The sequence below is a fragment of the Triturus cristatus genome, chromosome 11 (assembly GCF_964204655.1).
Source record: "Triturus cristatus chromosome 11, aTriCri1.1, whole genome shotgun sequence".
NCBI classification, from domain to species: Eukaryota; Metazoa; Chordata; class Amphibia; order Caudata; family Salamandridae; genus Triturus; species Triturus cristatus.
In genome coordinates, this window is record NC_140594.1 from 1049304261 (window position 1) to 1049331911 (window position 27651).

The following is a 27651-nucleotide window of genomic DNA, read 5'->3' on the forward strand; positions in this document are numbered from 1 at the left end:
GCAACTTGTATAGCCCGGCTACTCCAAGGAGTGTCCTGGCGCTTTGCTCGTAGGTAACCTAACAGTCAGACTGTCTATTCCTGCTTAAAAAGCCAGGTTTTCAGCTTTTTTTTTAACAACTAGATAGTGTCCACTGAGCATATCTCAAATGGGAGCTTGTTCCACACAGATGGCCCTACATAGGAGAAGGAACAGCCCCCAGCTCTAGTGCGGCGAATCTTAGGGATCCAAGCCTGAAGACTGTTGGTTGACAGAAAATTTCTCGTGGGGACGTAACAGCTGATTCTTGTCCTGATGTAGCCTGCACCTGTATGACAAAGTGCCTTGTGGACCAAAACTAGTGTTTTGAACAAGATTCTCTTCCTTATTGGGAGCCAGTTGAGGGTGCATAAGTGCAGGGACACGTGCGTTCTTGGAGGTAGGTTAAGAAGAATGCTAGCTGCCATGTTCTGGAACACCTGAAGTCTGTGGCTCAGGTAGTCGGGGAGTCCTAGTTATAGGGCATTTCCATAGTCTAGTCTTGGGTTTATAAGAGCCTGGCCACGAAATGGCCACTACGTGAGTTCTTTGAATTCGTGATCATCAAATACATTGCAGGCTTTGTCTCATCTTTCTTTGTGCACTTATATACCATCTGATGTGTGCCTCAAAATTCTGCTTCTTTCTCAATGATATGAACATCTGGGATGTCAGACCAACCAACAAATATGTTATTGCAGTCACAGAATGATAGTCGCAGATTTTATCGACCTACCTGCAAAGACAATCCTAGCCTGTATCTCCCGGTATCTCAAAACTCATCATCCACATAATTTCCTTATTAACTTTAATATTCTTGGGAAGCTACATAATATGGAAATACACAAATCAAAACTGAGAAACCCCACATTGGCATGTGACCTTGGCAACAGCTAGACTGATTCCTCCTTTCAGGTTTCCCTTTCTTGAATCACCTGCTGGATTGAGCTACCAATGACATCAAGGCCTTTATAGGACACCATGCTACACATGCATTTGATAACCCCTCCACCACCAAAAATACAGCCCAGTTGGCCAAAAATCAAATTAAAAAATAATTTACAGATGATCTAAACCTTCTAAACCCAAGATCAAACACTGAAGAAAGGTTGAATTATTTATCCAGTACCGCACAGATACACAATGACTGCACTTCTGGTCAGAATATCTCAGGCCCCCAACCCCTATAGAATTGTTCCTTACCCATCATTAACCTGTCAACCTACAATGCCATTGATTCTCACTGGCTTTTTGACAAACATTTTATTTAATTTTGCAACACAAATTACCACTCTTTGACCAAACATCTGTCCAGTGTATGTGTTTCTGCTACCTGAAATCATATGGGTGATAAACTTTTTTTCTGTGACTTCTCTATGGCCTCTGTGGTCAACACTAACCAAAATAATAAACAAGACACGATGCTTCCTCCCACCGAAAGATGTACTCAGTAATCAGAATGAGCCAGTCCATTGTTGTTCATATAATCATAAGTCTAGCAAATGATTACCTATACTCTGTGGAACATCTCCAATCATTTAGGAATGCTGTTATCAGATAGCTGGAACCTTACTGTGGGCCTTGGTCATTTGTAACGGCTCATAGCACTCTCTCTGGGATGTGCATTGAGCAGCGTTCAAATAATTCACAACGATTATCAATGAGTAACCTTTTAATATCAATGTTAAAATCTCAATATAAATGAGGTTCTTCTTGATGTAGCTAGAGCTGACACGTTTTCCTGTAATGTGTAGCACCACAACGTTTTCTCAAGGATGGGAAAGCATCAGAGACTACAATTCACTAGACTGAACAGATGTACCTGACCAGTGGAGGAAACTGGTGATCACAGACCTGACTATGAACAAATATTTCCGTCTTTTGCTTTTATATCTTGGTACAATAGAACTGCCTTAAGAAAGCTCTGTGACACTATTTGCTTGAGCAAAACATTTGGAGGCTTATTATGATGTAGGTCGGAGTTCCCTCCAACCAACACCGCCACGGTCTCGGGATGACTGATCAACAGTCGGCGGTCCTGACACCGCAATCATGATGTGACTGCACATGGTGGGGTCGCAAGCTCCCATTTCTCTATGGGAGCTTGTGCTTCGGTCAGAAACCGGCCACAGCACACCACAGCACAAGATCCCATAGAGAAATGGGAGCTTCGGTTAATCCTGCAGAGATTAACAGGGGGGTGCCATTGGTGTCCCCTAGGCCCCAAACCGGAGGCTGCTGAAGCATGGGGACCCAGCTAGGGGTACCCAAAACTGCTTTCTGACAGGCTTTTCATGTCGGAAAGCCCAACATCAAAATCCTGTTGGAAACCGACATCATAATCCCCACGGCGGAAACGCCATCCATAGGGGATTATGTGCGGCCTCCGACTGGCCAACAGGCTCATTGAGCCCGTCGGAGCCCAGTCGATCTGATTGGTCGGTTCAAACTCCAATCGCCTACATTATAATTAGGCGGTCGGACTTTAAACCTACAATGTCGGCCGGTGAGCCTCTGACGAGCGGTCAGAGCCTCACCAACCAACATCGTAATAGGGCCCTTGTTGTCTATTACTCCATCAAGAAAAACCTTGTGTATATTGAGGATTTAAATTTGAAATAATAAACTTTATTAAATAATAATAGATTGTGATTTATTTGAACACTTCTCAACACACATCTCTCCAAATAGCCAATGTACAAGATTAACTGGTTAGGTGGGCCTTCCCTCTTTGCTACCATCCTCAAAATGAATCACCATTTACCCGGCTGCATCAAATAATAATCCCTCTTGATTTTCTCTACACACATTGAAGTAGCAACCAATGCAGATCTTAGTCTAATCTCCAAAGTGCCCAGGGTGATAACAGTTACTCTGCTAGACCAGAAACTAAACTTCACTGAACCTCTTAATGTTAACGTATAAGGTCTAAGTGATACAGCAAAAATGGTATGGACGTCCTGTGACAGCACCAAATAGGAAATGCCATTAGTTAACTGTCACCAAGAGGGCAGTGTTCAGTGGCACTTGTGGAAGGCTGACCCTATCATGACAATGGATGGGTGATGCAATCATGTCCATCATTAGGAGCACGCAGAACAGAGGCAGATGTGCATGTTGCAAACACCATAAGTGTAAACCACTGTAACAAAGAATGTTACAAATTGGTGGTGTTAATTGAACATCAAGAAAATTAACAGAGTGCGACTCTTGCTTGTCACTTATTTGGGTCCTGCCCATCATCTGTACAACTTAGACCCTCATTTAGGGCCTGATGTACTAAGATACAGTTTTCAAACAGTAAGACGGTGTACTAATAGGGTGCATCACAAAATGTCTGGAAGCAGTGTGACTCCTGTGATTGGCTATAAACACAGGGATGGTGGCAAAACAGTCCATGTATTTTAAAGGAACCCATGCTACTTTAAAAAACATAAAAGATGACCATTGGAGAAAACAGTGGGATGGGCACACAGTGGTGCCCTGGACCACTGCCTGCACACTCAGCAGTCATCAGACATGATTCCCAAAGGGGAAAGTGTCCAAGGGGACAGCCTCCCTTTTGCAAATCATTTACCACCTCCTTTGAAGCAGGTAACTGTTCAATCCAGGGAGAGGTGTGGTGCAGCACCCAGGGCGGCTGACTCCGAAGCGCGGCGCTCACGGTTCGATCGCCAGAGGCAGATCAGCTCAGGATCATGTGATTCTGGGCAATAGCTCACTTAATCTCCCTAATGGCCCCAGCGTCTTGAGACCCTTACAGGTGATTAGTTCGAGCTTTACAAATACTGGTTTTTTTTCCCATTGACACATACCAAACTGACGTAGGTGGAACATCCCTTTCACACCCCTTCCTAATCCCAATTCAGTATGAGTCTAATAAATACCAAAATGCCATTTGTTGTTGCAAATCCTGTAATTTTACATATTGTAGAGTTTGTGACCACAAAAAGGCTATGTACATCTACATCTGTCCCTTAGAGCTTTCTGAAACAAAACTGTGTGTCTATGATACCCAATACTTGTGGTAACCTGGTAATTGCAGTAGCTTTAAATAAGTAATAACGGATAGTAACTGTGGTCCAGATTTACAAACTCTTTGAGTTGGGTTTGCGTTACTTTCTTAAACTTTCTTTCTTCACCACTAATCCTTTATGGGTTCCAGAGTAGCGTGCTAATCGCCAATAAAGCGTTTCAACACCTCATCAGGGTTACAAGCATTATATAAATGCAAACCTTTTTTCCCTTTTCTACCTCTCTCCAACCCTTCTCAATCCAAATAACTGACTAAGAAATCCACCACTCAAATGAATTCCATGTTTCACCATACTAATTCAACACTAATCATTATGGTTTCCAGAGTAGCGTTATATAAATACAAACCTCTTTCCCTCTTCTATCCCGCCACCTACCCTTCTCTATCCAAATAACTGAATAACATATCCACCACTCAAATTACTTCATATTTCACTATACTAATTTTCAACACTAATCCTTTATGGGTTCTGGAGTAGCATGCTACTCGCCAGAAAAGCACTTTAACACCCATCAAGGGTAACAGGTGCTATATGAATGCAAACCTTTCTTCCCCTTCTATTCCTCTGCTATCCTTCTCACTCCAAATAACTGACTAATATCCACCACTCAAATTACTTTCATATTTCACCATACTAATTAGCACTAATCCTTTATGGGTTTCCGGAGTAGAGTGCTTCAACACCCCATCAGGGGTAACAAGTGCTATATAAATACAAACCTTTTTTCCTCTTCTATCCTTCTGCTATCCTTCCGAATACAAATAACTGACTAACCTATCCACCACTTAAAATGTACTTGCATGTTTCACTATACTAATTCAACACTAATCCTCTATGGGTCCGGGAGTAGAGTGCTACTCGCCGGAAAAAGCGTTTTGACACCTCATCCGGGGTAGTAAACGCTATACAAAGGCAATTACATTACAATACAAGGAGGCAAAGAGTAGTGGGGGCATTTACAATCCAACACAAATCAAGTTGCATTGTAACCAAAAACATTACAAAGCTCTGCAATGTACTGCCTTGAGTTAATTTGCGTCAAGGAGGTGTTGCATGAGTGGATCATGTAAGTTCCAATGCAACCACCCATGGGTTTTCAGGTAAATCTCTATCTAGACAGAATTTTAGCCGGGGGGGTTTGCCAAAATCCTGCACCTTCTTAATGGAGGGATAACCAGGAGAAGTGTTTCATCCCACCTCATTTTTTCCTCTTTGCATGTGTGCTGCATTCTACTGCACATGTACAAAGTGGGAAATGCTTTAAAGCTTATGTTTTCGTACTGTAAGGGACCCCTTCCTGATATCAAAAACTACGCTTACCACATCCCAGATACCCTTACACTATTGAGAAGTGTGTGTGCATTGGCGAATGGCAGCTAAAAGTGCACAAGCGCAGGGCAAAAGAAGAACAGTGAAACATCTTAGTATATATGGTACAGTTCTTCTCTCTCCCATTCACGCAACGCCTCTGGCGCAACAAAACTTGAGGAGGGGCCCCCCTGCAAAGTATATGGAGGCCTCATGCGCCTGACCCAGACATGAGCTCTCAGCTCAGGGGCCTTCCGTCCGTGCACAGTGCAAGAGGAGGACCCCTGGAGCTCAGTACCCCCCGCACCACGGGGGCTATTTTTACACCAATGGGCAACGCAGAATAGCAACTTTACTTGCCGTGCTGCATGATTTTATAGTGAATATGGGCCAGCCTTTGTGTTTTTCCACATTCAAACATGCAGAATCTGCTGGTGGTAATGGGCGTGGGTTTGACATGCCTGGATGTGGTATTACCACATTCCTTGTCTATATGAAATATCACTTTACAAGTATGTATTCCCTCATTTATAATATGCTAATATAATTCCTCTTTAAATTGCCAAAGAGTGTAAAGTTTGCAGTACAATTAAGCATGCATGGTATCATTAACTACTTTTGTAGGGAATGAGCAACACCAAAGTAGGACATTCTTCTTGGCACTGAAGATACAAACAGGAAAATAACATACCATGTCCTTACATGAGCAAGCTATGTAGATACAACTTACGTCCAGTGGTTCGCAATCCGGATGTACTTCTTCGAATTTACTCTTAGGGCAATCAGTTTCTCTGTATAGATACTTGACTTCATAGCGCTTTCCATTCACCACCTGTATTTATTACACACAGAAAATGTACATAGTTTGTTACATGTTTGCATCAGAAAATGCACTCAAGAATGCATGAAAAAGTAGTCTAGATGCACACAGGCAGAAGATGATTCATGAATAATGGTTGTGTACAGAAACAGGATGCTCCAATATAAAGCAGTTTCCATTCATATTGAGTCCTGAACTGTCATATGCATGCTCTATATGTCTTAATGGTCACTGAGGTAGCAAGGAAACTAGAAGTAGATAATGAAAGTTAAAGATTTCCTAAAATTTGTATGCTAAATAATAGAATTACAGTGGCTTGGGTATTATATGCAGCTGTGGGAGAGCTGCATAGCTCAGGAAGTTAAGGTATGGAAGCTCATGTTAGAACTTATTCCATATTCTACTACACTTCATCAGTAAAAGCAATGTGATAGGTCACAAATGTGATCCTTCCTTCTCAATGACTAGCTGCAAGTAAGAAGTGGGAGTCACATTTGGGTATGTCACAAGACCATCATATTAAAGAAACAGTTGTTGTGGAGGGGTACCCTATAGAAACAATAATATGAGTCTGGAGGAATTTTCAGAAGATGTTACGATAGACAGCTGTGAGGGACTAGCTGAAAATGTTACGCTTCCTTTTCTACTTGGCGACTTAGCACAAAAGCTGTCACCACAACTCTCACAACAACCATTCATGGCGGCGTTTCACCAAGGGAATGTCAACATCCACTAACATAAGTAGTTTCAGTATGGGGAAATACTGCAGTATTCCAGTTTGAACCCTTAGGGTAGCCATAGAAATGAGGAATCACTGAGGGTGGAGCTAAGCCGAGCTGATGTGGTTGCCTCCTAGGGGAACTCCATCAACCAACAACACACCGTGGTGGTTCAAGCCCCCTAAAGGGGGCTGTGTGAAGAGGTGGGTTGTCGCTAGACCCCATGCAGCACCGTATGCTGCATCGGGAAATACCCGTGCAATTCTACAACTGATGTTAGGTCAGCAGAAGAGTGGACACTCTTACCACTGTCATGCCACTTGTGTGAGATCACAGTCCTGTGTAGCTGCTCACAGGCAGTGCACCTGCAGAATCAGGATCCTGTATTACAACTCTGCCTTCTGGAAGCCTTCTGAAACAAGCTAGCTGACCAAATCCAGTACTGACCTAAGACAATCACTCACCTGAGAGGGCCTGAACTGGAGGCACTCCCTCCAAGGTGTCTCTGGGCCCTATGCCACCGCTGGAAGACTGATGGGCCTACTTCCAGCATTAAGGAATTATTCCCACCCCTTAGGGCCTTGAGGGGGCAATGACCAGAGACATGCCAATTCACTACCACACTGTGGTTCCAGGAGCTTGGCAGTATCCGTGGATGAGCCCCAATGGATAACCATACAGTATTTTCTGATGACCAGGGAAAGAAACTCTGTGGTGACTGCAATTTGTTGATCAGTGGCCACATATGGGAGGCTAATGTGGTCCTGACACCTGCAGTCCTCTTAACAGCTACCATCTATTGACTGCACATGACACCCCAAAGTCTGAGGGATTTTTCGACTGCACAGAGGCTGAAATTGAAGTTACTGCCAGGTACCATTACACAAAACTGCCTACGGTGCCTGTAGCAGAGTATACCCCCAAAACACCTGTTTGACCCCAAGTCTACGGGCCGGACAGAATGCCAAATTCCATTCTCAGAGGGTCTCTCTGGCTGTCATGGGAGCCTGAAACAAGCACACAAACATCCACAAAAATGGCCTACACCACATTGAATCAATACTGAAAGAAGCATCAGGGATCGAGGCCATTATATCTTGACTGGATACACAGCATACGACATATAGTCTGAAGTATAGTTGATATGCACTAACCGGGCATCCTTTCACAAGCAATTCAACTTGGTTGAAAAGTGGCTGGACTACTTGGAAAGCAAATATAACAGCACCCTTGATATATGGCTGGGTATTTAGAGCCTGAAAACTAACATCATTGACCTAGAAAACAAAGACAGACAAAAAATAAATCCATCTCTATGGAGTCCCTGATAAAAAATAAAGGTGACAATATGGTTGGATCTTCACATAGATGCTCCCAGAACTGCTGGAGATCTCCGTCCTGGAACCAATACAATTCCACATGGTTCATAGGATAAGAGCATGGACCAATCACTTAGTAATCACCCATGCCCAATCATCGCCTAAATCCTGCAGCACCAAGAGAGGTGACTCATTCATCTGATGACCAAGAAGACCAGTGGACCGTTTATGCTAGGAGATGACCACTTTTCATGTTGTGGGAACCTTCTGACATGAAACAAGCATCAAGAGGACGAAATGCCTAGCACTGTTACCCAGACTGCAACAATGGGTAATCAAGTCTGGCATCTTTGAACCTGCAGTCATGGTAATTACCATGGAAGGTAAGACCAGTGAGTACTTTGAACCTGATAATCTTGAGAGCTGATTAGATTAGACAATGAGTTTGTGGAGACCACCATCTTATGTGACCAAGCAAGGGATACCCTGACCCTCTAGCCATTGCAGGGTGGTCCCAGAGGGACCACATGGGGCAAAAGTTTAAATAAAAAAATCTCATCACATTCCTGAGGGACTCCCATGGGAGTGTCTCAGGACTATGAGAGCATCAAAAATGAACATTAAAAATTAAAGCACAGCATTCCGGCTATACAAAATTGTTTACAGAGAGTGGATTCCCAATACACTAAGAAGTTCCATTATGTAGGCAAGTCCCTACTACCCACAGTCTGAATGTTATACCTTTGTTAACCTCGGTCTTTTACAACACATATCAATTTTTGGATTTAGTAACATCGTGGGGAGCGATCATAGACCCCAAGAAATTCTAATTAATACCAGCTTACAACAACATGAAGAAGAAAGGGCACAAATTCACGAGAGCCACACAGTGAATTTAAAACGTATAAAGTGCACGGTTCTAAACTTACAGGAGGTCTCCACCGAAGCCAAACAAGCCTACGAACAAGGATGTAGGGACCCAAAGGATAAAATAGCAGACTGGACGACGTTTGTAACAGCACTGACAGCCAAGTATGCTAAACAAACCAGGCAAAGAAAATCACACGAAAAGGAAAATTTAACATTCTCAAGCACAGTACTCCGATCAGCAAAGAAAACTGCGAACCAACTATGGAGGAAACTCAAAAAAGGCCATTAATAAAGCTGAGAACAGCACGTAACCATCTCAAGTAAATCAAAAGAGAACTTCAAAGGGACAACTGGAATTCGTTCTGGGCCAAACAATACCAAGATATTAAAGCGAATAACTCGGCAAGGTTCTGGCGTACCATTAATGGCATTGGCGGGAAGGCCAAAAAAGTGGCAGCTTCAAACATCTTGGAGTCGGAGTGGAGCTCTTTTCTGCATAGTCATTTTTGTGCCCAATCAGCAGTCCCCAATGATCAGCGACGAGAAAATATGGTGGGCGCATCTAGAAAGGAAGTTCTCTCGTCCTTTGGGCTGGCCAATAACATTACAGTCCCTCCTCTTACCGATCCAGATCCCGCTCATCCAATAAACAGGACAACACCAAGACTCAGCCATCTAATCAGCACTGAAATACTAACAATCCAGGAGGAGGACATAGTAAAACTGATTAAAAAGGGCAGGCAAGACGGTGCCCCCGGCCCAGGAGGCATTCCCCCGGCTTTGTATAAAGAGGATCCAGTTTTTTGGGCATCAAAGCTAGCTCCTTTGTTCTCTTTCATTTTATAAAAGAACATTATTCCACCCCGTTGGAATGGATCGATTCTGGTGCCAATCTATAAAGGAGGAAATAAGCAAGCCCCTGCGAACTACAGACTGGTCGCACTCATTGACAATGAAGCAAAGAATTTCGCTGGAATATTGTTGAATTCACTACGGGTTTGGGCGGAGGAAAATCAAGTAATTCCGCCAAACCAAACTGGCTTTATGAAAGATACAGGAACAGCAGTCAACCTCATGTCACTGTCCTGTCTGATAGATCAGACAGAATCTAGCAAAGGATCTCTTTATATGGGATTTATTGATTATAAAGCCGCATTCGACAATGTCAACAGGGCAAAGCTCTGGCAGAAACTCTACAGTCTGGGCATACCAAACGACCTATTAAGAGCCATACAGATGCTGCACCATGACACCTGGGTCAGGATCAAAATTGGGGACGGATCAAGACTTTCACGTCGAATAACAACATCTAGAGGCCTAAAACAAGGATGTGTCTTGGCCCCTACCCTTTTTTATCTTTTTCTATCAGACCTCCCCGAGGCACTAAACAAAATAAATTCCCATGCTCCCAAACATGCCAGTTTTCGGTTGCCAAGCCTCTTATATGCAGACAATCTGGTCCTTTTAAGCAACACAAAAATAGGTCTGCAAAGATTAATGGATGCAGCTGCTGAGTATTCTATACGGAACGAGCTCCAGATAAATAACAAAAAAACAAAAATCTTGGCGGTGCGTCCTGGTAAGCCCCGGAAGATGGCTTGGTTTTTAAATATGGTGAGAATTGAAGAAGCACCTTGTCAAAAATAATTAGGTGTCTTTCTTAACAACAACGGTGGCTACAAAACTCAGCTAGAAGAGAAGAAAAAAAAGGGAGTAGCACTTTCTTTTGCTCTTAGCTCCATCTTTAAGAAATTGTTTGGACCAACATTCACCCCAATTCTACAGACAGCTCAGGCAAAAGTTATTCCCACCCTATCATATGGAAGCGAGGTTTTAAAGGGGCGGGACAGTGGCAACTTGAACAAAATTATTGCAAAAATGTTTAGAACAGTGTTTAAGCTTCCAAAAACACCTCATCAGCACAGATCAGGCTTGAATTGGGCATCAGCAATCAAACTCTGGCGAGACTAATGAGTTTTTTAATAAACTGCCACAAACTAAGGTCATCAAAAGCCGGGAGTCTGGCACAATATCTTTGGTCCAATATATCTACAAACCAATGGCATTCGGGGCATGCATACTGGGCCAAAGGCCTGGCAACTTTGAACTTAACAGAAGCATGGGATTTGCAAATCAGCCAAGGCGAATTTAAAAGATTGGCAAAAATAAGTATGAAAAAACTTTCTGTAGTAGAGGACAAATCATGCCTCGCAAAAAGGTCACATGGTCGGCTAACTCTCAACAAGTACTCCAACCTGTCTTCCCAGGGGTACCTAACTTTACCATTCTCTGCACATACTAAACTTCGTTTCTTAAAACTAAAACTGGGAGTATTCAACCTGCTTTGTCACCTGCTGAAGTGGAAAAGAGACAAAACACAGCAGCTATGCCGCCTTTGTGGGAAACACAGAGAAGATATAATCCATATTCTCTGTTTATGCACAAGCCTGATGCAGGATAAAAGGTCCCTCCTAAGGAAAATTTGGAATAAAATGGAAATCAGATCCTGCAGAGCCGCAGTTTTAGCAAGTTTTAACTCACATAACCCGGAGCTAAATTATGCCTTAGTAAGGTTCATGGAGCAGGCCGGCAAAAAATTAATGAAAGGGTCAAAAAATTGAAATTATGATCATGGACTTAGTTGGGATGCTGTCCTTGAGTGGCGAGGTCAAATAAACTTGAAAGGACCCCATAACAAAACTTTGCAAAAATAATTTTATAGAATTTTGAAAATGTTTTAGCAAGAGCGAATGGAGAATGGACTCCAAACCTGAAAGGCCGTACTTATACGTTACTCAATGCACTTTATTGATTGCACAGAATGTCACTTTAAGAATCTGTACAGTCTTATGGTAATATCGCAACCTTTTAAAGTATTTAAACAAATCATTTTTTTTACACAAATGCTTTGCCAATCTATTTGGGCTTATGTCACTGTATAATGAAGTGGATTGCAAAGGTTTTTATTTTAACTAAGCAATAAAGTATTATTATTTCTTATTATTTCTGACAGTCTGAATTCAGTGCGTAGACTGTGTTTAGAGACCACATCCTCTGGAAACCTATGCCCCATTATGGGGAAGCACCTATTGTGCACAGTTTTTCTCAGTTTGCAGACTGTGCTAACAGCCCACTCCCCTCAGGAGATCCTAGCCCTTAGGGGGGAATGCGCTACTACGCATAGTCTGCACTCAGTGGACAGAATGTGCACAGAGCTAACTCCCTCCTGAGACACAAGACCCATTAGGTTGGCAAGCTTCTACTGCATGCAGTCTGCGCTCAATGCACAGATTGTGCGTAGACCCATTCCCTACAGATACCTAAGCTCCATTAGGTGGGCAAGCTTCTACTGCGTGCAGTCTGCGCTCAGTGCACAGACTGTGCGTAGACCCATTCCCTGCAGATACCCAAGCCCCATTAGGCAAACATGCCCTAATAATGCACAGTCTGCACTCACAGCACAGACTGTGCATAGAGCCCACTCCTTCCAGACATGCAAGACCCACTAGGTGGCAAGTGCGCAAACTGTGTGTAGAGCCCACTCACTCCAGGCACCCAAGCCCCCTTAGGTGGAAAGCTCATTCTCTGAGCTGCTACTACAGAGAGGATCCGCTCACTGGGCAGCTCTTCACTGGAAGCTCATTCCCTCCACATATTCAAGCCTCCCTTACCTAGCAAAGTGACTACTACACAGATCTTTTAATAATGCTGTACTTCATGTTAAAAAAACCTAGACATTCACTGAAAAAAACAAAGGTTAAAGAGACTTTATAGTTTGGTGAAGATGTCAGTCATTATCTCATGTTTTAAACCCAAAATATCACTGAAATTCACCAGTTAAGGTTTACTGTGCTATCTATAACTTGCACCCCTGCCATGTACTGCTTATGACATCTATATTGCATCCCTCCTGCCATCTACTGTTTATGACCTCCATATTACATCACTCATGACAGCAGGCCCTGTCACATAGAAAAAGTAAGAGTGGATGTAAATTACACTCATCCTTCTTTTCACAGTCACCCACAGGGAATGCAATTGATGTGCTTCAAGAAATAATGGTATAGGAGATAATTCAGCCAGCCAAGAGAAAACTAACACAAAGAATTGCAACATGACTATGAATGACTGGTGCAACGTGAAGGACTTAAAGATGACCAAATGTAAATATTAGAACCTATGATAAAGGCAGGAACACAGTCACCCCGATCATTCCAAATTCATACTGGAAACAGAAAGGCAGTTGAAAGTGAAGCAACATAACACTGAATTGGGTAAAGACCGTACAAAGTAATATGCTGAATAGTATCATCAAAATCTGCCCTTATGGGTAAGAGGGTCAGCTTGATGAGGATGAGCTTAGAAAGTTGAATATACAATGCCCAGTGACACCCACCATCTACCTCCTCCCAAAGATCTACAGGAGTATGGAGAACCACCACCCCGGCCCACCCCGGGTCAGCCTATTGTGAGTATTCTTGGCTCTTTGTTGGAGTATACCACAAGGTTCATTTACATCTTTTTATTCCAATATGCCACAGCATTGACCTCTTTCTTGAGAGATTCCGATGATTTTTTAAATAAAATAGATTATATATCTTGGAATGACAACTATCTGATGGACACAATTAATGTAGTCTGCTTGTATATGTAAATTCAGCATTCACAAGGGATCCACACATGCAGATACTTCTCAGCACTCAGAGATGTTATTAGACATGCTGGTGTCCAGTCTATATCACAATGTATTCACCTTATATCGGTGCCCACGTTTTACAAAAACAAGGTACAGTCATAGGCACATCCTTCGCCTTCCAACACTGGCAAATCTGATGATGGGGTGGTGGGAAATGGAGATGGCATGGACAGAACAAAACCAGTCAGTGTTGGATCATGTGAAGTTCAGGACTTTTTTTTATTGATGATTTGTTTATCATCTCAAAAGGAGGTAGAGCTGCCTTAGAATCTTCTACTGACTCCCTGAATGATAATAACGGCAATCTTAGATTCACTCATAACATCAGCGCAGAAACAATTAATTTCTCGGATATTGAATGAATGAGAAAGTCTGCACCAAGATCCATAGGAAAGCTACAGCATGCAAAAGTGTACTCCATGCAAATAGTGTTCATCCAAAAGCCTTGAAACTGAGCGTAACATTTGGAATTATTACGGGAAAAACACAATTTCTCAGAGATCGAATACACTTTCAATTACAAGCAATGGAAATGCTATTAAACATTTCAAGCAAAGGGGTTATCCTTTGGAGGTACTGCATAATGTTTTACAGAGAGCTCACTCAAAAAATAGGGAAGCACTATTGATAACTAAAAACAAGACATTATAGGAGGAAGTAGGGGTGGGCGGAATTTGCGTAATCGCGTTACGCAAATCTCCGCGAAACGGTTAAAAATCTCCGCGAACACGCAGAAATTCCGCGAACAAGCGGAATTGCTTGTTCGCGATACTTTTTTGCTGTTCGCGATCCCCGTTTGCGTGCTCGGGGTGAAATATCTCGCGAACACGCATATTGAGAACGCGAACAAGCAAATAATTTTGCGAAGTCGCGTAACGCAGATTTTTGAGCAATTTCGCGTTCTCAGCGGAACACGAAATTACCCAAATTCTGCAAATTCCGCGAGCGGAACGGAATTTGCCGCCCAGGCCTAGGAGGAAGTCAATCTAAGATTCATCATGGATTTCAACACCGCACATGCTCAATAGAGGAAAACCAACAAAACAAATTAGGAGATTCTATGTTTGAATGAACATTTATGAGAGACTCTACCAGATTATCCTCAGATTACTTATGGGAAAGTGGCTTTCTTTGGGGACCTATTAACTCGGAGTCATATGCCCTCTGTAAAACCTCAAAGATCTAATTGACCGAACAAGGATAATATAGGTTTTTGGAAATGTAAGAAATGCAAGACTTGTGAACATGGGATTAACATGGGATTAACAGATCTCCGTATCTGCTTTACAATGGGCAACAATGAAAGATCGAAGAGCACATCATATGTGAGCCTGACCATGTAGTATATGTGTTGCAATGTACATGTGGGAAAAGGTAAGTAAGAACTACAACAAACAAGGTTAAGCTCAGGATCCTCTAGCACATCCGTCCAATCAAATCTAGGGACTCCTCATATGCCATTACAAATCATTTTTGGGTGAAGCATAATGGTAACACCAAAAGGTTTGCAATACTTTGGGGTTTTAAATATTTGGAAAGACCAAAAAGGAAGTAATCGTGAATTAAAACTGAGGAGAGCTGAATCAAGATTGGTAATACTCATGGGAACTGAGATTTCTAGGGGTCATAACCTAAGTAAGGAGTTGTATGTTCATATGTGAAGCTAAATGTGATCAGAGGGCTGAATTTAAGAACAAAGGCATCTGAAGGAATTGATTATATGGACCATTTGTTGTGCTCTTCAGAGTATTTATCGTTTACTCTGTTTGCTATCACTTATGCGGAGCCTAAAATGTCAATTGCAGTACTGGGTTATTAATTGTGTAGTATTTTTTGAGGTATTTTTACCATCTTAGGTATCAATGTATTGAATGCGGTTGGTTATGAACAGTTTTTTACTTTCAGAATAGGGACTTTACATATTGTCATATTGGTATAATGGTACTGCACATGGAACAACACAAACTATGTTAAGTCTTTGATTGAGAATTAACGTTCTGTTCCAAGCACTATTTTTACATTTTGTATAGAGTTCAGTACTTTTATATCTTGTATGGAGTTCAGTACATTGCACTTTACAATAATTATGGATTGGAATATGGGATGTGTCTATGATATCTCCATGAGGATGAATTGTTTTCTATGATAACCCATGGATGTAATTAAGAAGTAAGCACTAGCACTTTGTCCTTAGGGACATTGATAATAAGATTAGCTGGGGCTATTCCTGGAAAATACTACTACCCATATTTATCAAGGTTTTGCATCACCCTTGCGCCATGCATTAAGACTCAGGTTCGACGCAAAACCTAAATGAGATTTACCAAGCCTTGCAAAGCCACGTTGCATGACTCTGATTGGCTTGATAAATCTAGAGTAATGCAAGGCAGCGCAAATAACTGCCTTGCGTTACTCTGCAGCAGGGAGGTGAGCAATCAGTGGAGAATTGGCGTTACCATGCATCCACCCATTCACTGTGAAACATTCCCAGATTTACCAACACTGGTAGACCTGGGAATGCATCAGAATTCTACCCCTCCCCACCAAAAGCGCAACAAGGAAGAATGTCTTTATTTCTCCTAATTGTTTCCACTTTCCAAGTGTGCCTCATTCTGCAACACCCTTAGAAAGAGAAACATGCCTCTGAGGATTATTTTTGTGCAGGAAGGTGCCCCTTCCCGCACTAAAATAATCCTGCCTACAACTAAGGCAACTTTGCAACTTGGTGCAAGGGGGGCTGCGTTGGTGCTAGACACGGGCAGAGAGCAGGAATCCGTGGTCTAATGTCAAATATGGCTCATTCCTGCCCTCTCCCTTTCATGAATCACAGCGCAACAAGGAGGTTTGCTGCATTGCTTGAGTAGTTGATAAATAGTTATGTCATGTCTTGCCTAGACACCCCCAATTTAGGATGTGAATAGTTTGTATTAAATGGTATATAAGAGGGTTATTCGTGAACTTCTTTTAGATGGCTCTAGCTCACATAAGGACATATGCAAGCATTTATTAAGGAATGTCAGCATGACATCCTTTTAACAATATAAGACGTTTGCCTTGAATATGAATATGGAACCATGTTAAAATGTACAACATATTGGAAATTGTTTGAATAATTTGGGATTGTAGCACCTAAATTAATTATGTTTTGAAGGAATCTATTTGAGCCAGACCCTAATAACGATGACCAATTTTTGCTTGCGCCACCAGTCCCTCCTCTTCCAAGAGGAATCTTGATGTTTGAATCCTTGTAATGACCGTAATAGTCATTGTTAAAAGATTGAATGTGGAGAGTATTAATAAAAGATAGCATTAATTGACTATTTGCATTATGAAAACTGATTTAGTTTCTTAATACTCTGAAGTGGCAACATTATAACATGTGTTGTGTTGGATTTGATGAAATAATTCCTCATGTGTTAGGTATTAATTGTTTACATTTTTGAAAAACATGGTTTGAAAACAATGGACTATTTTTACATCTTGTATGGAGCTCAGTACTTTTATATCTTGTATGGAGTTCAGTAGATCAGGATATTGTCATTGCTGTGTGCAGTTGAAGGCATGGTAGGGATGGAATAGGATTAGTGAAATGTCAAAGAAGCTTGCCTAAGATTGAAACCAGGAGTGTGTGAAATTTGTGTGGTTTCCTTTTGCATAATTCCACAAAATATCAGATGAAATACTGAAAATCATGTGAAATGACATGAAATGAACACATGGCATTTGACTGTATATTTTAATGTGAAGTGTGTCCTTGTGTTCATTTTGGATGTGAGGGCTCATTCTGAGGTAAAAAAATAAAATGGCTCGAAAATCAGAAGTGCTGCAAATTCCCAATAAGTTATGTTTTGTGCCCGTGCTCTTGCAATAGGATTTTTACCCAACTAACATGAAATTACACGTGGCGTAGTGACATATACACAGGAATTTCTCATAACAAGTGCAAAGCGCTATGCTGGAAATTATGTGAGATTATACTAGCGTACTCAAACATTTCATCCGAGAACTGAAACAAAATAATAAACCTTGGTGGAAATTTAGGCTAATCAAATGGGGGTGCCACCAGCTTCCAGACAGTGGGTTGAGTGAATGAGAAGAAGGACGCTTCAATATCTATACTCTTCCTCACTTTAGGCCAGTTCCTCATTCAATCCCTGTCTAATGATGGTCCTTCTTTTACATTCACATGACATTCAACGTAAGTGATCTCCAGAGGAAAATATACAAGGGCACACCTGTAAAGTGGCTGACAATACTTCTTCCATTCTGTAATGGTTTACTCGGCCTCTTCCATGGTAACTCCCAATGATCATTTTCAGGATTGGCTTCATCTCTTCACTGTTGATCGATATGTGAGTTGGACATCCAAGGCACGGCATCACTTTTGCAGAAACCAACAAACAGCCAGTTAGTAGACCAACATTTACCCTACTTGATCAATAAACACAATTATGTTCAACTGTCAAAGTCACAGCACCCTCTCCTCGAACATCACTGGAAGCCTTCCGTTATGAGCTCACCTACGTGTGCTGCAAGCTGTTGTAGATCTCATTGTTTGTAGTGGTTCTTTCCAGCTATGTAATTATCAAATTTTAGGTGTAACAATCCACAGGACCTTCTGACTCATCTGCAAGACTGTCACAAGTCATTGTGAGGCCCTGGTCAAATGGGCCATACCCCAGTTCTCGCCATAGCTTGCTTTAGAAAATTGTGCATTTTGAAGCACACTGGATAATTAACAGCGGTAAAAACTTTGAAGGGTTCGATCTCTATGGTGGGCCTGAGAATTCCTCCCTGAGGAATATTGGGGACATATGTTTCACTTGAGGTATCTTAAACCATAATATGGTTGCACAATTGGACAAAATTGGATAGGATTTGAAGATCAATTCATATGAAGGTTTGGGGGGATCTTCTCCCTTTCACATCCTCCCCTAAACAATATAGTGAGTAAGTGGCAAATACTACATTTTAAAACACATCTGGAAAAAAACTATTGGTAGGTTGTAAATGGGACATGGTGCTTACATTCCAATGATGTTTTTATTGGTAAACCTCAGTGTTGACTCCTCAACAAATCCAATACAATGAGGGCTAGTATACCTGGAAGCCACCGCTAACAGTTACATTAGAGCATGCCAAGACTGGAATTGGCAGTACAAGAGCATTGTAACAGAATTTTACTGCCCAGCCAGTTGTGGGGAAAGGATAGGAGGGGGTCACTCTTTCATGGATCGATATTGCATCCACTTCATTGACCTACTATTACATTATAAGGTTAGTACTTTTCTTAGCTCCCCTTACACTTACTTCCAAATGTAATTACAGAATGCGTTAAGAATAGTAAATGTTTTACTTCTGGGTGTAGGTATGAATATGATATTAATGAAGGTTGATTCTGTCGCTATCGATCTAGTGACTTATATCCAGGGTAGGGCTCTACTTTTGTATACACCACACTCTTAATGAAATATTAAATGAGAAATTGAATATGGGCTGCGCCTGAGGTATCTCAGATGGCTTTGAATGGCTGGCACAGATGTAGCAATCAAGTGTCAGGTATTCCTGACATTAACCTAAGACAGCCCTAACCCTAGCAGCCTTTCAGAGGAAACGCACTGTCAGGAAATCTGTTCATTACAACTTTGGCCAATCGACTCCACACACAAGAAGCAAACATATAAAGGGATTTTCCTGCGTATAGAAAAAGTGTGTCCTCTTTCCCTAGTTTGGTATCTCGATCAGTTATCAACAACAGGCATTCCAGAATGTTCCTCCATTTGATAATGTAAGCCTGGAATTTGAGACATATTGTGCCATCATTCACAGAATGGCTCCTTTAAATGAGAGATTTGTTGTGTGCTGCAAACGATGTTTAGGAAACCAACATTTGATTCTCAAAGACACACAATAGTCCTACAAATCATTTTAGTTTGGCCTTGTTCCACTATTATGCAAACCCTTCATATACATGTAACATTCAGTGCATGATCAGAGTCTGGAATTATTGCAACATTTTCTGTTGCATTATGCTCATTTGGTAAGTTTATTTGTTGCTTAACCTCTTTTATGGACAATTAACCATTCAGTTAAATTATAATATATAATTATAGATTATTTAAATACACATAAATAAGTTAATCCAGTTACATCCTTTTCGCTTACAGGCCTCACACATGCACACAATCTAGAACCACAATTCTACATGTGCAAATCTCTACAATGTGGAACATCTTTCGTATGCACTTAAGATTTGAAACAGACAATATCAATTTCTGAAGAGAACTAAATACTTATTTCTTAGTTGTGGCCTGTAATCAGACCTTCAACTTGCTCTTCGAAAACTTCAGACTTTTATCTGGTAGGTGTGTACCCTAAATATAGATGGGACAGAATAACGAGGACAAACAAAATACAGACAGGTAAGTAAGTCTAGGCTTTCTGTCCCTAACTACACATGAATGTACCTATGTACTCAAGGTATGCAGATGTGGAGTTAGGAGTTGTAAATCTATGCTTCCCTATGTGCACTTACCTTTTAGAATATTTTGTCCCTTGATAATCTGTACTCAATATTCTTGTATCTCAATACAGTTGTTATCATATTTAGTAGTACAACCTCTCTGGCACTGAGTCCTGGAATCAGTAAACTGTTGGTGCCCTACTAATAGTAACTATGTGAACTTCCCAAACCTTGGCTTTAAAACAGAGATGAGAAATTAGAAGTGTCAAACCTTAGTGCAAAAGCAGGGATGTTCAAAAGAGGTCCAGGAGAACTGGTCTAAATACTGACCATGAAAAAGAATTCCATTTAGATTAACAACTGTTAAACCTAGCATCCTTGGCATGGTTTCCCCTTACTTTTTGCCTTTAGAACCCCCTTTTTACTGTTTTGCTGACTTAATTTTTGCTGGATTTAGGAATCTGAGCACTTTACCACTACTAACCAGCGCTAAAGTGTATGTACTCTTTACTTAAAACATGGTAACTTTGGCTTATCCACAACTGGCATATTTAATTTACTCATGAGTCCCTAGTAAAGTGCACTACATGTGCCCAGGACCTGTATATTGAAAGATACTAGTGGGCCTGCAGCACTGATCGTGCAGCCCACTTAAGTAGCACGTTAATCATGTCTAAGACCTGCCACTGCAGAGCTTGTGTGTGCAGTTCTAAACTGCCATGTCGACCTGGCAAATTAATTATACAACTCACTGGCGGTGAGGGTTAAACAATGTGCACACTGGTGTGTACTCAGGGCAATTTATCACTTAGCTCCAACCACGCTCTACTTTCTGTGGTCCCACCGCCACTGGGCCACTTACAACAAAGCTACAACCTATGCAAAAAGGAGCACACCGTTCATTAATCCTTCACAAGCAAGATGCTTATTAATAGTCCATTTCACATTTCCATTCAAAGGAAGTCTGAAGGGAGTCTTTTTGTAATTCCAAATTCTTTGTTTATTTTTTAATCCATTATTTCATCCCGAAAACATCATTAAATTAATCCAGCCAAAACATTTTGTCCAATGTGGACATGATCAGGGCTCAGTAATTCATGAAAATCACATGCTCTGTAGTGTCAATTCGTCACTGACCATTAAGTCCTGTATTAAGGTACTCATCTGCAACCTTCCGCGTTCCCTTCTAATGCGTCTCCGTCCGATCCATCTTTTCCCACCGTCTTGGCAAATTAACCTACTTGCCAGGCCCAAACCTACCTTTTTATTACATATAGGTCACCCTTAAGGTAGGCCCTTGACAGCCCATGGACAGGGTGCAAGGTATTTAAAAAGTAGGATATATACTTTAAAGTTTTACATGCCCTGGTAGTGAAATACTCTTGAATTCGCTTTTCACTACTGCAAGGCCTATCTCTCCCATATGATAATATTAGGACTGCCTTATTACGTTTTATGAGTCATTTCCAATTGGGAAGAGATGGGACCCCCAAATTTGGTGTCTCTGGAATCACAATTTAAAAACACACGTATGGTGAAGTTGAGTTTTAAATTGCAATTCTGAAAATGCCACTTTTAGAAGGTTTCCATTTTCTTACTGTACCATTTGGTGCCTTCTGTTTGTCTCTGGAATACACGTCTGGGTAGGGAGACAGCTGTATGTCTGCATTCCATCTAGAAAGCCACACAAAGAAATGGTAGATGTGACTAAGTAGCCATCTGCATACTGATGGTTCATTCTGAACAGGATAAAGGGAGGAGCTGACACGTACACCTGCAAGGGCTGTTTCCTGTCCCCACACAAAGGGTGGCATCCCCGCCCTGTAGTGAGTCTGGAGCCAGGACAGGAAAGGCAGTGTCTTGTGCACTTCAAAAGCATCTCTTTGAAGTCTTCCCACTTCAAAGGCCCAACTGGGTATAAGTACTGGCCCTCTTACACCACCAACTTCCTCTAGGTTTCTGAATTCATAGGGATATCAAAGACTTCACCCCAACCTTCAGAACAGCACCTGGACTTTGCATTCTGTAAGATGTGCTCTGCCAGGTGGAGCCAACCTAGTCAAGGTCTCTTGGAAGTGAGTATAAAGTGCTGCATCTGCCAGAACCCACAGATCTACAACCTTGCGCTGATCTGAACCAACATATCTCTTGCTGCAAAATCAGTATTGACGCATCATTGCTTTTGCAGGGACCAGGTCAGCGCATCACACTTGGGACCGCTGCATTGACTCCTGAACCACTGCTTCAGAACCACCGCATCCCTGCCACTGTGTGGAGAAGATCGACGCATCTCCTTTATAGCGTGGACCAACCCAGCGCATCACACTCGGAACCGCCGCACTTTGGAATCAGCGCTTCGCTCAAGGAACTGACCCATCACTACAGTTGTATGGAGAAATCTGGTGCAACATCCCAACTGTGCGAGCATCACCACACATCGCATAGCTGCACCCTGCATCTTGTGCTTGCAACCAAGATTTAAGGTACTTTTGCTCAGCGGGACCTGTGTGGGTCCTGTCTCTTTTCAACAGTGAGCCAATGAAGCTCATTTAGGAGGAGCGAAGCTGAAGCATGTTTCGGGAGCCAGTACAAGAGTCTAGAAGCAGCATTCTGCCCTACCTCTAAATGGCGGATGGAACCCTTGTCATTTCCTAAAAACAGAATGTTGCCATATTCTAGTATTCTAGAGTATTTGAGCTAGAATCACCCTTCTTTGTGTTGAGTGGGTAATCACCCAAATAATATTTCTCACTCACTTCAGCACATCAAAGCAAGTGGACGCCACCTTCACCACCTGGGGTTTCATCCAACAAAAAGCCAAGTTTTGTTTTACTTTTGGGGACAGTTCTGGAAGGGGCCCCAGGGAATCCAGTCAAAGTTGTGATTTGCTCCAGAGATCTGGCAGTGCTCCTTTCTTTGTGTGTAAGTGAACCCTCTCAGGTGAGGTTCAGTGTTAGGAGCTAATAAGCATATACAGACTTTCTCCTCACCCCTTTCTTTCACAAAAACAAGCCCATTTGCTGTCAAAAGGCTCTATTGAATGGGAAGGGTTTTGATCCTCTTGCTAGCCAGCAGCGTAATTAATGTGCACAGTAGTGAGGAAAAGGCCTGGAATCTACTTATGAGCCAAGCCAGGGAACTATGACAATTCTCCAAGTGCCATACAATGCCTGCAAGGAGCCAGGAAAGTTTCTGTTTTTTTCAGCATCAGAACAAATCCACATAGCACCTGTCTCCTCTTTGGGGCGCAAATACACACGTGGAGGATGGCCACCAGATCTGGTTTGGAGGAGCGTTAGAAGCTAAACACAATATCCACTATACCACCAGTGGTGAGAACCTTACCATGAGAAACATGAACAGAGTGCACATTTGACTTGGTAGTTAATTAGCGCTACATCTGAACATGATGCATGTCATTGCCCTTAATGCTAGGAGGGTACAAAATATCAAAAGGGTACTAGCATGAGAGAAATGAGTTTGTGCAGTGCCACAAGGAAGAATCATAACCAGGATCACAGTCCTGGATAGAATGTTATCATATTTAGTGCTGTGTGACTACAAGCCAATTAATTTTCTTTAAAGACAAACACTTGCCTGACATTTAAGTTATTACGTTGGTTGGTTGATTATTGAGTTTGTGCACCATCCCACCACTAAGAGAAGCCTGGAGCTTCTCACCCGTGCTATCCTCGGAGATTCAAGCGCAGAAAGGGTTGTACTTGGCCTGTTGAATATGCATAGTAGGACAGACCTCAGGAGAAAATTGAGAAATGTCCTTAACTATCACGGGTTGAGCCCAATAGCCACAGTGTGCTCTGTGCTCCCCAAATGGGATCTGGAAGTGCACAAAGAAACCAAAATAGTTATTTTTAAAGAAAAGCGCTGGCACCTACCTGCGCGAACTGCACAGCAGTGAAAGGGTTAGATTTCTACCCATCCATATACCCATCTAACATTTGAGAAATGTTCTTGCCTTTTATTGCTGTTTTTTAGATTCTACATAATGGGGCACTGCTGCCCAGTGCCCACTGTATGTCCTCTAGCCCCTAAAACATAAAAAATGGCTAACCCCAATTGGCATATTTAACTCTAATGTACGGCCATATTATATGGCATAAAGACTACACGGATTGCATGGAAAGTTAAATGTCACTTGTGTGCTGCAGCACTTATTGTGCCATTCATTAGTGTGACAAGGAAAATATTGCTTCAGGTCTACTGATCTAACCTGACTGCAGCAGTTTAAACCTGCAGGCCAGCCTGTCAAAATAACTTGTTTGACAGGTGGAAAACGGTCCTTTTAAATATTAATATTCACCCCTGTGTAGGCTTAGTAGCCCACAAGGAAGGGTGCATTGTATTAAATAATAGATCATATAGAAATGCAATATTGCCATGAGCCTAAAGTGGCAATCCCTCTAAAGCTATTTTCACTGTGGAGGGCTCTAGATGTCCTATGAGGAAAACTAGAGCACATATTAAATTAGCAATTCTGCTAACTAGCGTTTGGGACCAGCTAGAGAAATAATTCAACCAATATTTATAATATTTGTTAAAAATAGAATCTTAGGGTGGAGTTAGTTTTTTTATACATATTTAGGAAAATAACTTTTACAAAGCTACAAATTCCTTGTCTGATACGCCTCGAAAATAATTTGCCTAAGCCTGACAGCACTTGGTCCGTCCCATGCTTGATCTTAATGGGTAAAGGTATGAAAACTGCTCCCAGAGCAAAGACAACGGCTTAAGTCTGTTGACAGGATGGACCAAGGGTAGACAATGAGAAACATATCAGCTCAGGAGGGACAGCTAGGGAATTTCCAGGAACTTCATTAACTTGAAAGAAAAAGAAGTGAAGCCTACCAATTCACAGTTTAGTGTAAGGTGAGACTTAAGGAACAGTTTTTGTTCTTTAGGCCTAAGCTAGCCAATTGGGCAACAGCCTAGTAGTAGTAGGTGCTGGTCCCAGATACAGTTTGGGGTACCTCAGAAAGGATGGACTGTTCATTTTCCCAAACAAGCCCCTGACTGCCACTCATGCTCCCTTCAAGGGCAGAAGACCTGTGCCATCTTGGATTTCCCTTAGAATAGTGCACTCTGGACTAGTCTGCAGTAAGGCAAACTAGATGTGCTATGAAAGTGGCTAGGCTTTCCCATTAAAATGTTTTCCCCATTGATTAGAAAGTGACCAATAGTCATTTACACCCAAAATACTTTCCGGACCTGAAGAAGATCAGAAAATGATTGGACCTGGTGTCTGTGACCCGAGAGGAGACCTGAAGGACTGGACCTGCTTCTTCGTGCCCCAAGACAAAGAAATAGACTTGAAGAATTTGTTTGCTGGCCACCTGTATGGCTACAGGGACACAATGCAAAAGGCTCCATTGTGGTCAGCATGAAATTGCATTTAGGTCCTAGTCTCCCGGTTTCCTAGACTATCATTGGTGCTTAGTTCTTTTCAGCACTATTTCCATTTAAATCTTCAAACATTAATATCTCCTATTTTGCTGTTGATGGAGGAAAGACTCTTCTGCATTAAGTAGAAAAGTTTATGTTTAGAGTTTCCAATGTGTCTGGGTACACTGTGCACCCTGACCTTCTTGCTGTGACTCGGTGTCTGCCGTTTTCTGTACATGTCTGGATTGGAAAGGTAGGCCAGATTCCTTATTATTTTTTTTCCTCATTACAACATTTCTCTAAGTGGGCTCAGTAGCCACCTGATATTAGAAATTAATCAGCTAGTACTAAGGTGTTCTGAGGGCAAAGTTATGAAGTGCATAAAGTCCCAGATGGTCCCGCTCCAGCCCTATAAGTATTTAATGACTCCAGGCCAACCAGTCTGGAAGATGGTGTGCTCTTCACCACAACATAGGGTAGTTTTAGCTGCAAGTCAAGCCCTGCTTCCGCAGCCAAAAGACACATATTAGTAAAAATGGTAATGTCAGGTCAAGCTGTCAATCTCAACCAATGAGTGACTTTTACAGAACTACAGTAGGCTGCCTTGTGGATGGTGATTTTGATGTTGCCCCAGCATGCTTTGCAGTGCCTCAGGCACGCAATGCAATTGGGTTAAATATTGACGAGCAATTTTCACAATACGTCTGCGCAGAAGAAAGAGTAGATCCCCACCCACCTGAGAACGCATAGGCGGGGTTGCAGGAGCAGATTTTTAGGTGTGATGCCTACTGTAAACTACCAATTCACCAATATGCCACGGTCTCAATTTTGTGGGCTCACCACTGGAGCCTTGAATAATTGACGCAGATGGGTCCATAATGTTTTGCAACAGGTGGCAAGCACAAGGGTGGGGGCGAATCCATTTTGCAGTCCCTGCGGGCCCCCTTTAGCAGTGTCTTTTTGGTGAGAAGTGTGTTTTTACTGACAAAATTTACCCCAAGGGTGCGCATAAAGACAAGGCTTACCCCCTTTGTTCGATTGCAAATCCCTATAGAGTACCCAAAAGGCAGCCCTAGCCCAAGCAGCAAAGCACCAGCAGGCTCTTCCAGAGTCCAGGAATAGAACATGGGTCGCCCCCCTCATCAGCTCAGGGCTTAGGCCATCAGGGAAATCTAGCCTTTATATTCACATTGCATTAGGGAGTCAGTATAAGATTAATGGTAATCACAATTGTGATCGTAAACTATTTATACCTTCCATTGCAATTCAGTAGGAGCAGGGGGTACCCCTTTCACACTCCTCCTGTCTACCAAATCGCAATAAGTTGCAAAGCCAATTTGCAAGTCAGAGATTGGTTTCTGGTTAGCAATGCGCTCTTCACACATTGCAACTTGCATTTGTTTGTGGTAGCAAAGACTGTGATTTTGAAAACTTTGCAACAGCAAAAATGTTTTATTCACCAGATCCTTTAGTGGTTTTCTCCTGCGCAATTGCCAATGCATACACAAATATTTGCAATATGTAGACCTGCAGAGAAAAAGACTGTATACATTTTCTGGCACATCTCATACCAATTACAATGACATTATTTTGCCACGCAATGAAAATAATCTTGTAGAACACAGCAAAACATTGCACAGGCAACAACAAGCTTTGTAAACGTTTCAAACTTCAAAAACTGCAGTAGACATGAACTATGGAGAGGTTCCATGCCCAAAGAAGACACATTTCACACCCACATTTTATTATTTTGCAATTAGTCAGGTTCTAAATATATAGGAAAGGTAGAGGTCACCAGGATTTAGTTGTGGTTTAATTATGATCTGATGGACTTGTGATTAGAGGTTCTTACTTGGGGGTGCCAGCACGCAGCCTTCTTCGAAACTAGCAATTGAACCATTGAGCGCGACATGCACGGTAGCTGTGCAACGACCATGGTCCTGTGAACATAAATTAGGAAAATTATTGGGGAAATAAAGTCATCATGCACAGTTAGGCTTG

At 42.0% G+C, this 27651-nt stretch overlaps 1 protein-coding gene across 2 annotated transcripts in view; it reads right to left on the bottom strand.

Moving 5' to 3' along the window:
• LOC146785929 (uncharacterized) overlaps positions 1–27651 on the bottom strand; it is a 226286-nt gene that overhangs the window by 84811 nt on the left and 113824 nt on the right. For both annotated transcript variants that reach the window (XM_085635329.1, XM_085635330.1), the window contains exons 9-11: positions 27503–27590; positions 18023–18168; positions 6094–6195 (exon numbers count right to left, since the gene is read on the bottom strand). In XM_085635329.1, coding sequence (XP_085491455.1) covers positions 6094–6195; positions 18023–18168; positions 27503–27590 — 336 coding nt within the window. The remainder of the gene's footprint in view (positions 1–6093; positions 6196–18022; positions 18169–27502; positions 27591–27651) is intronic.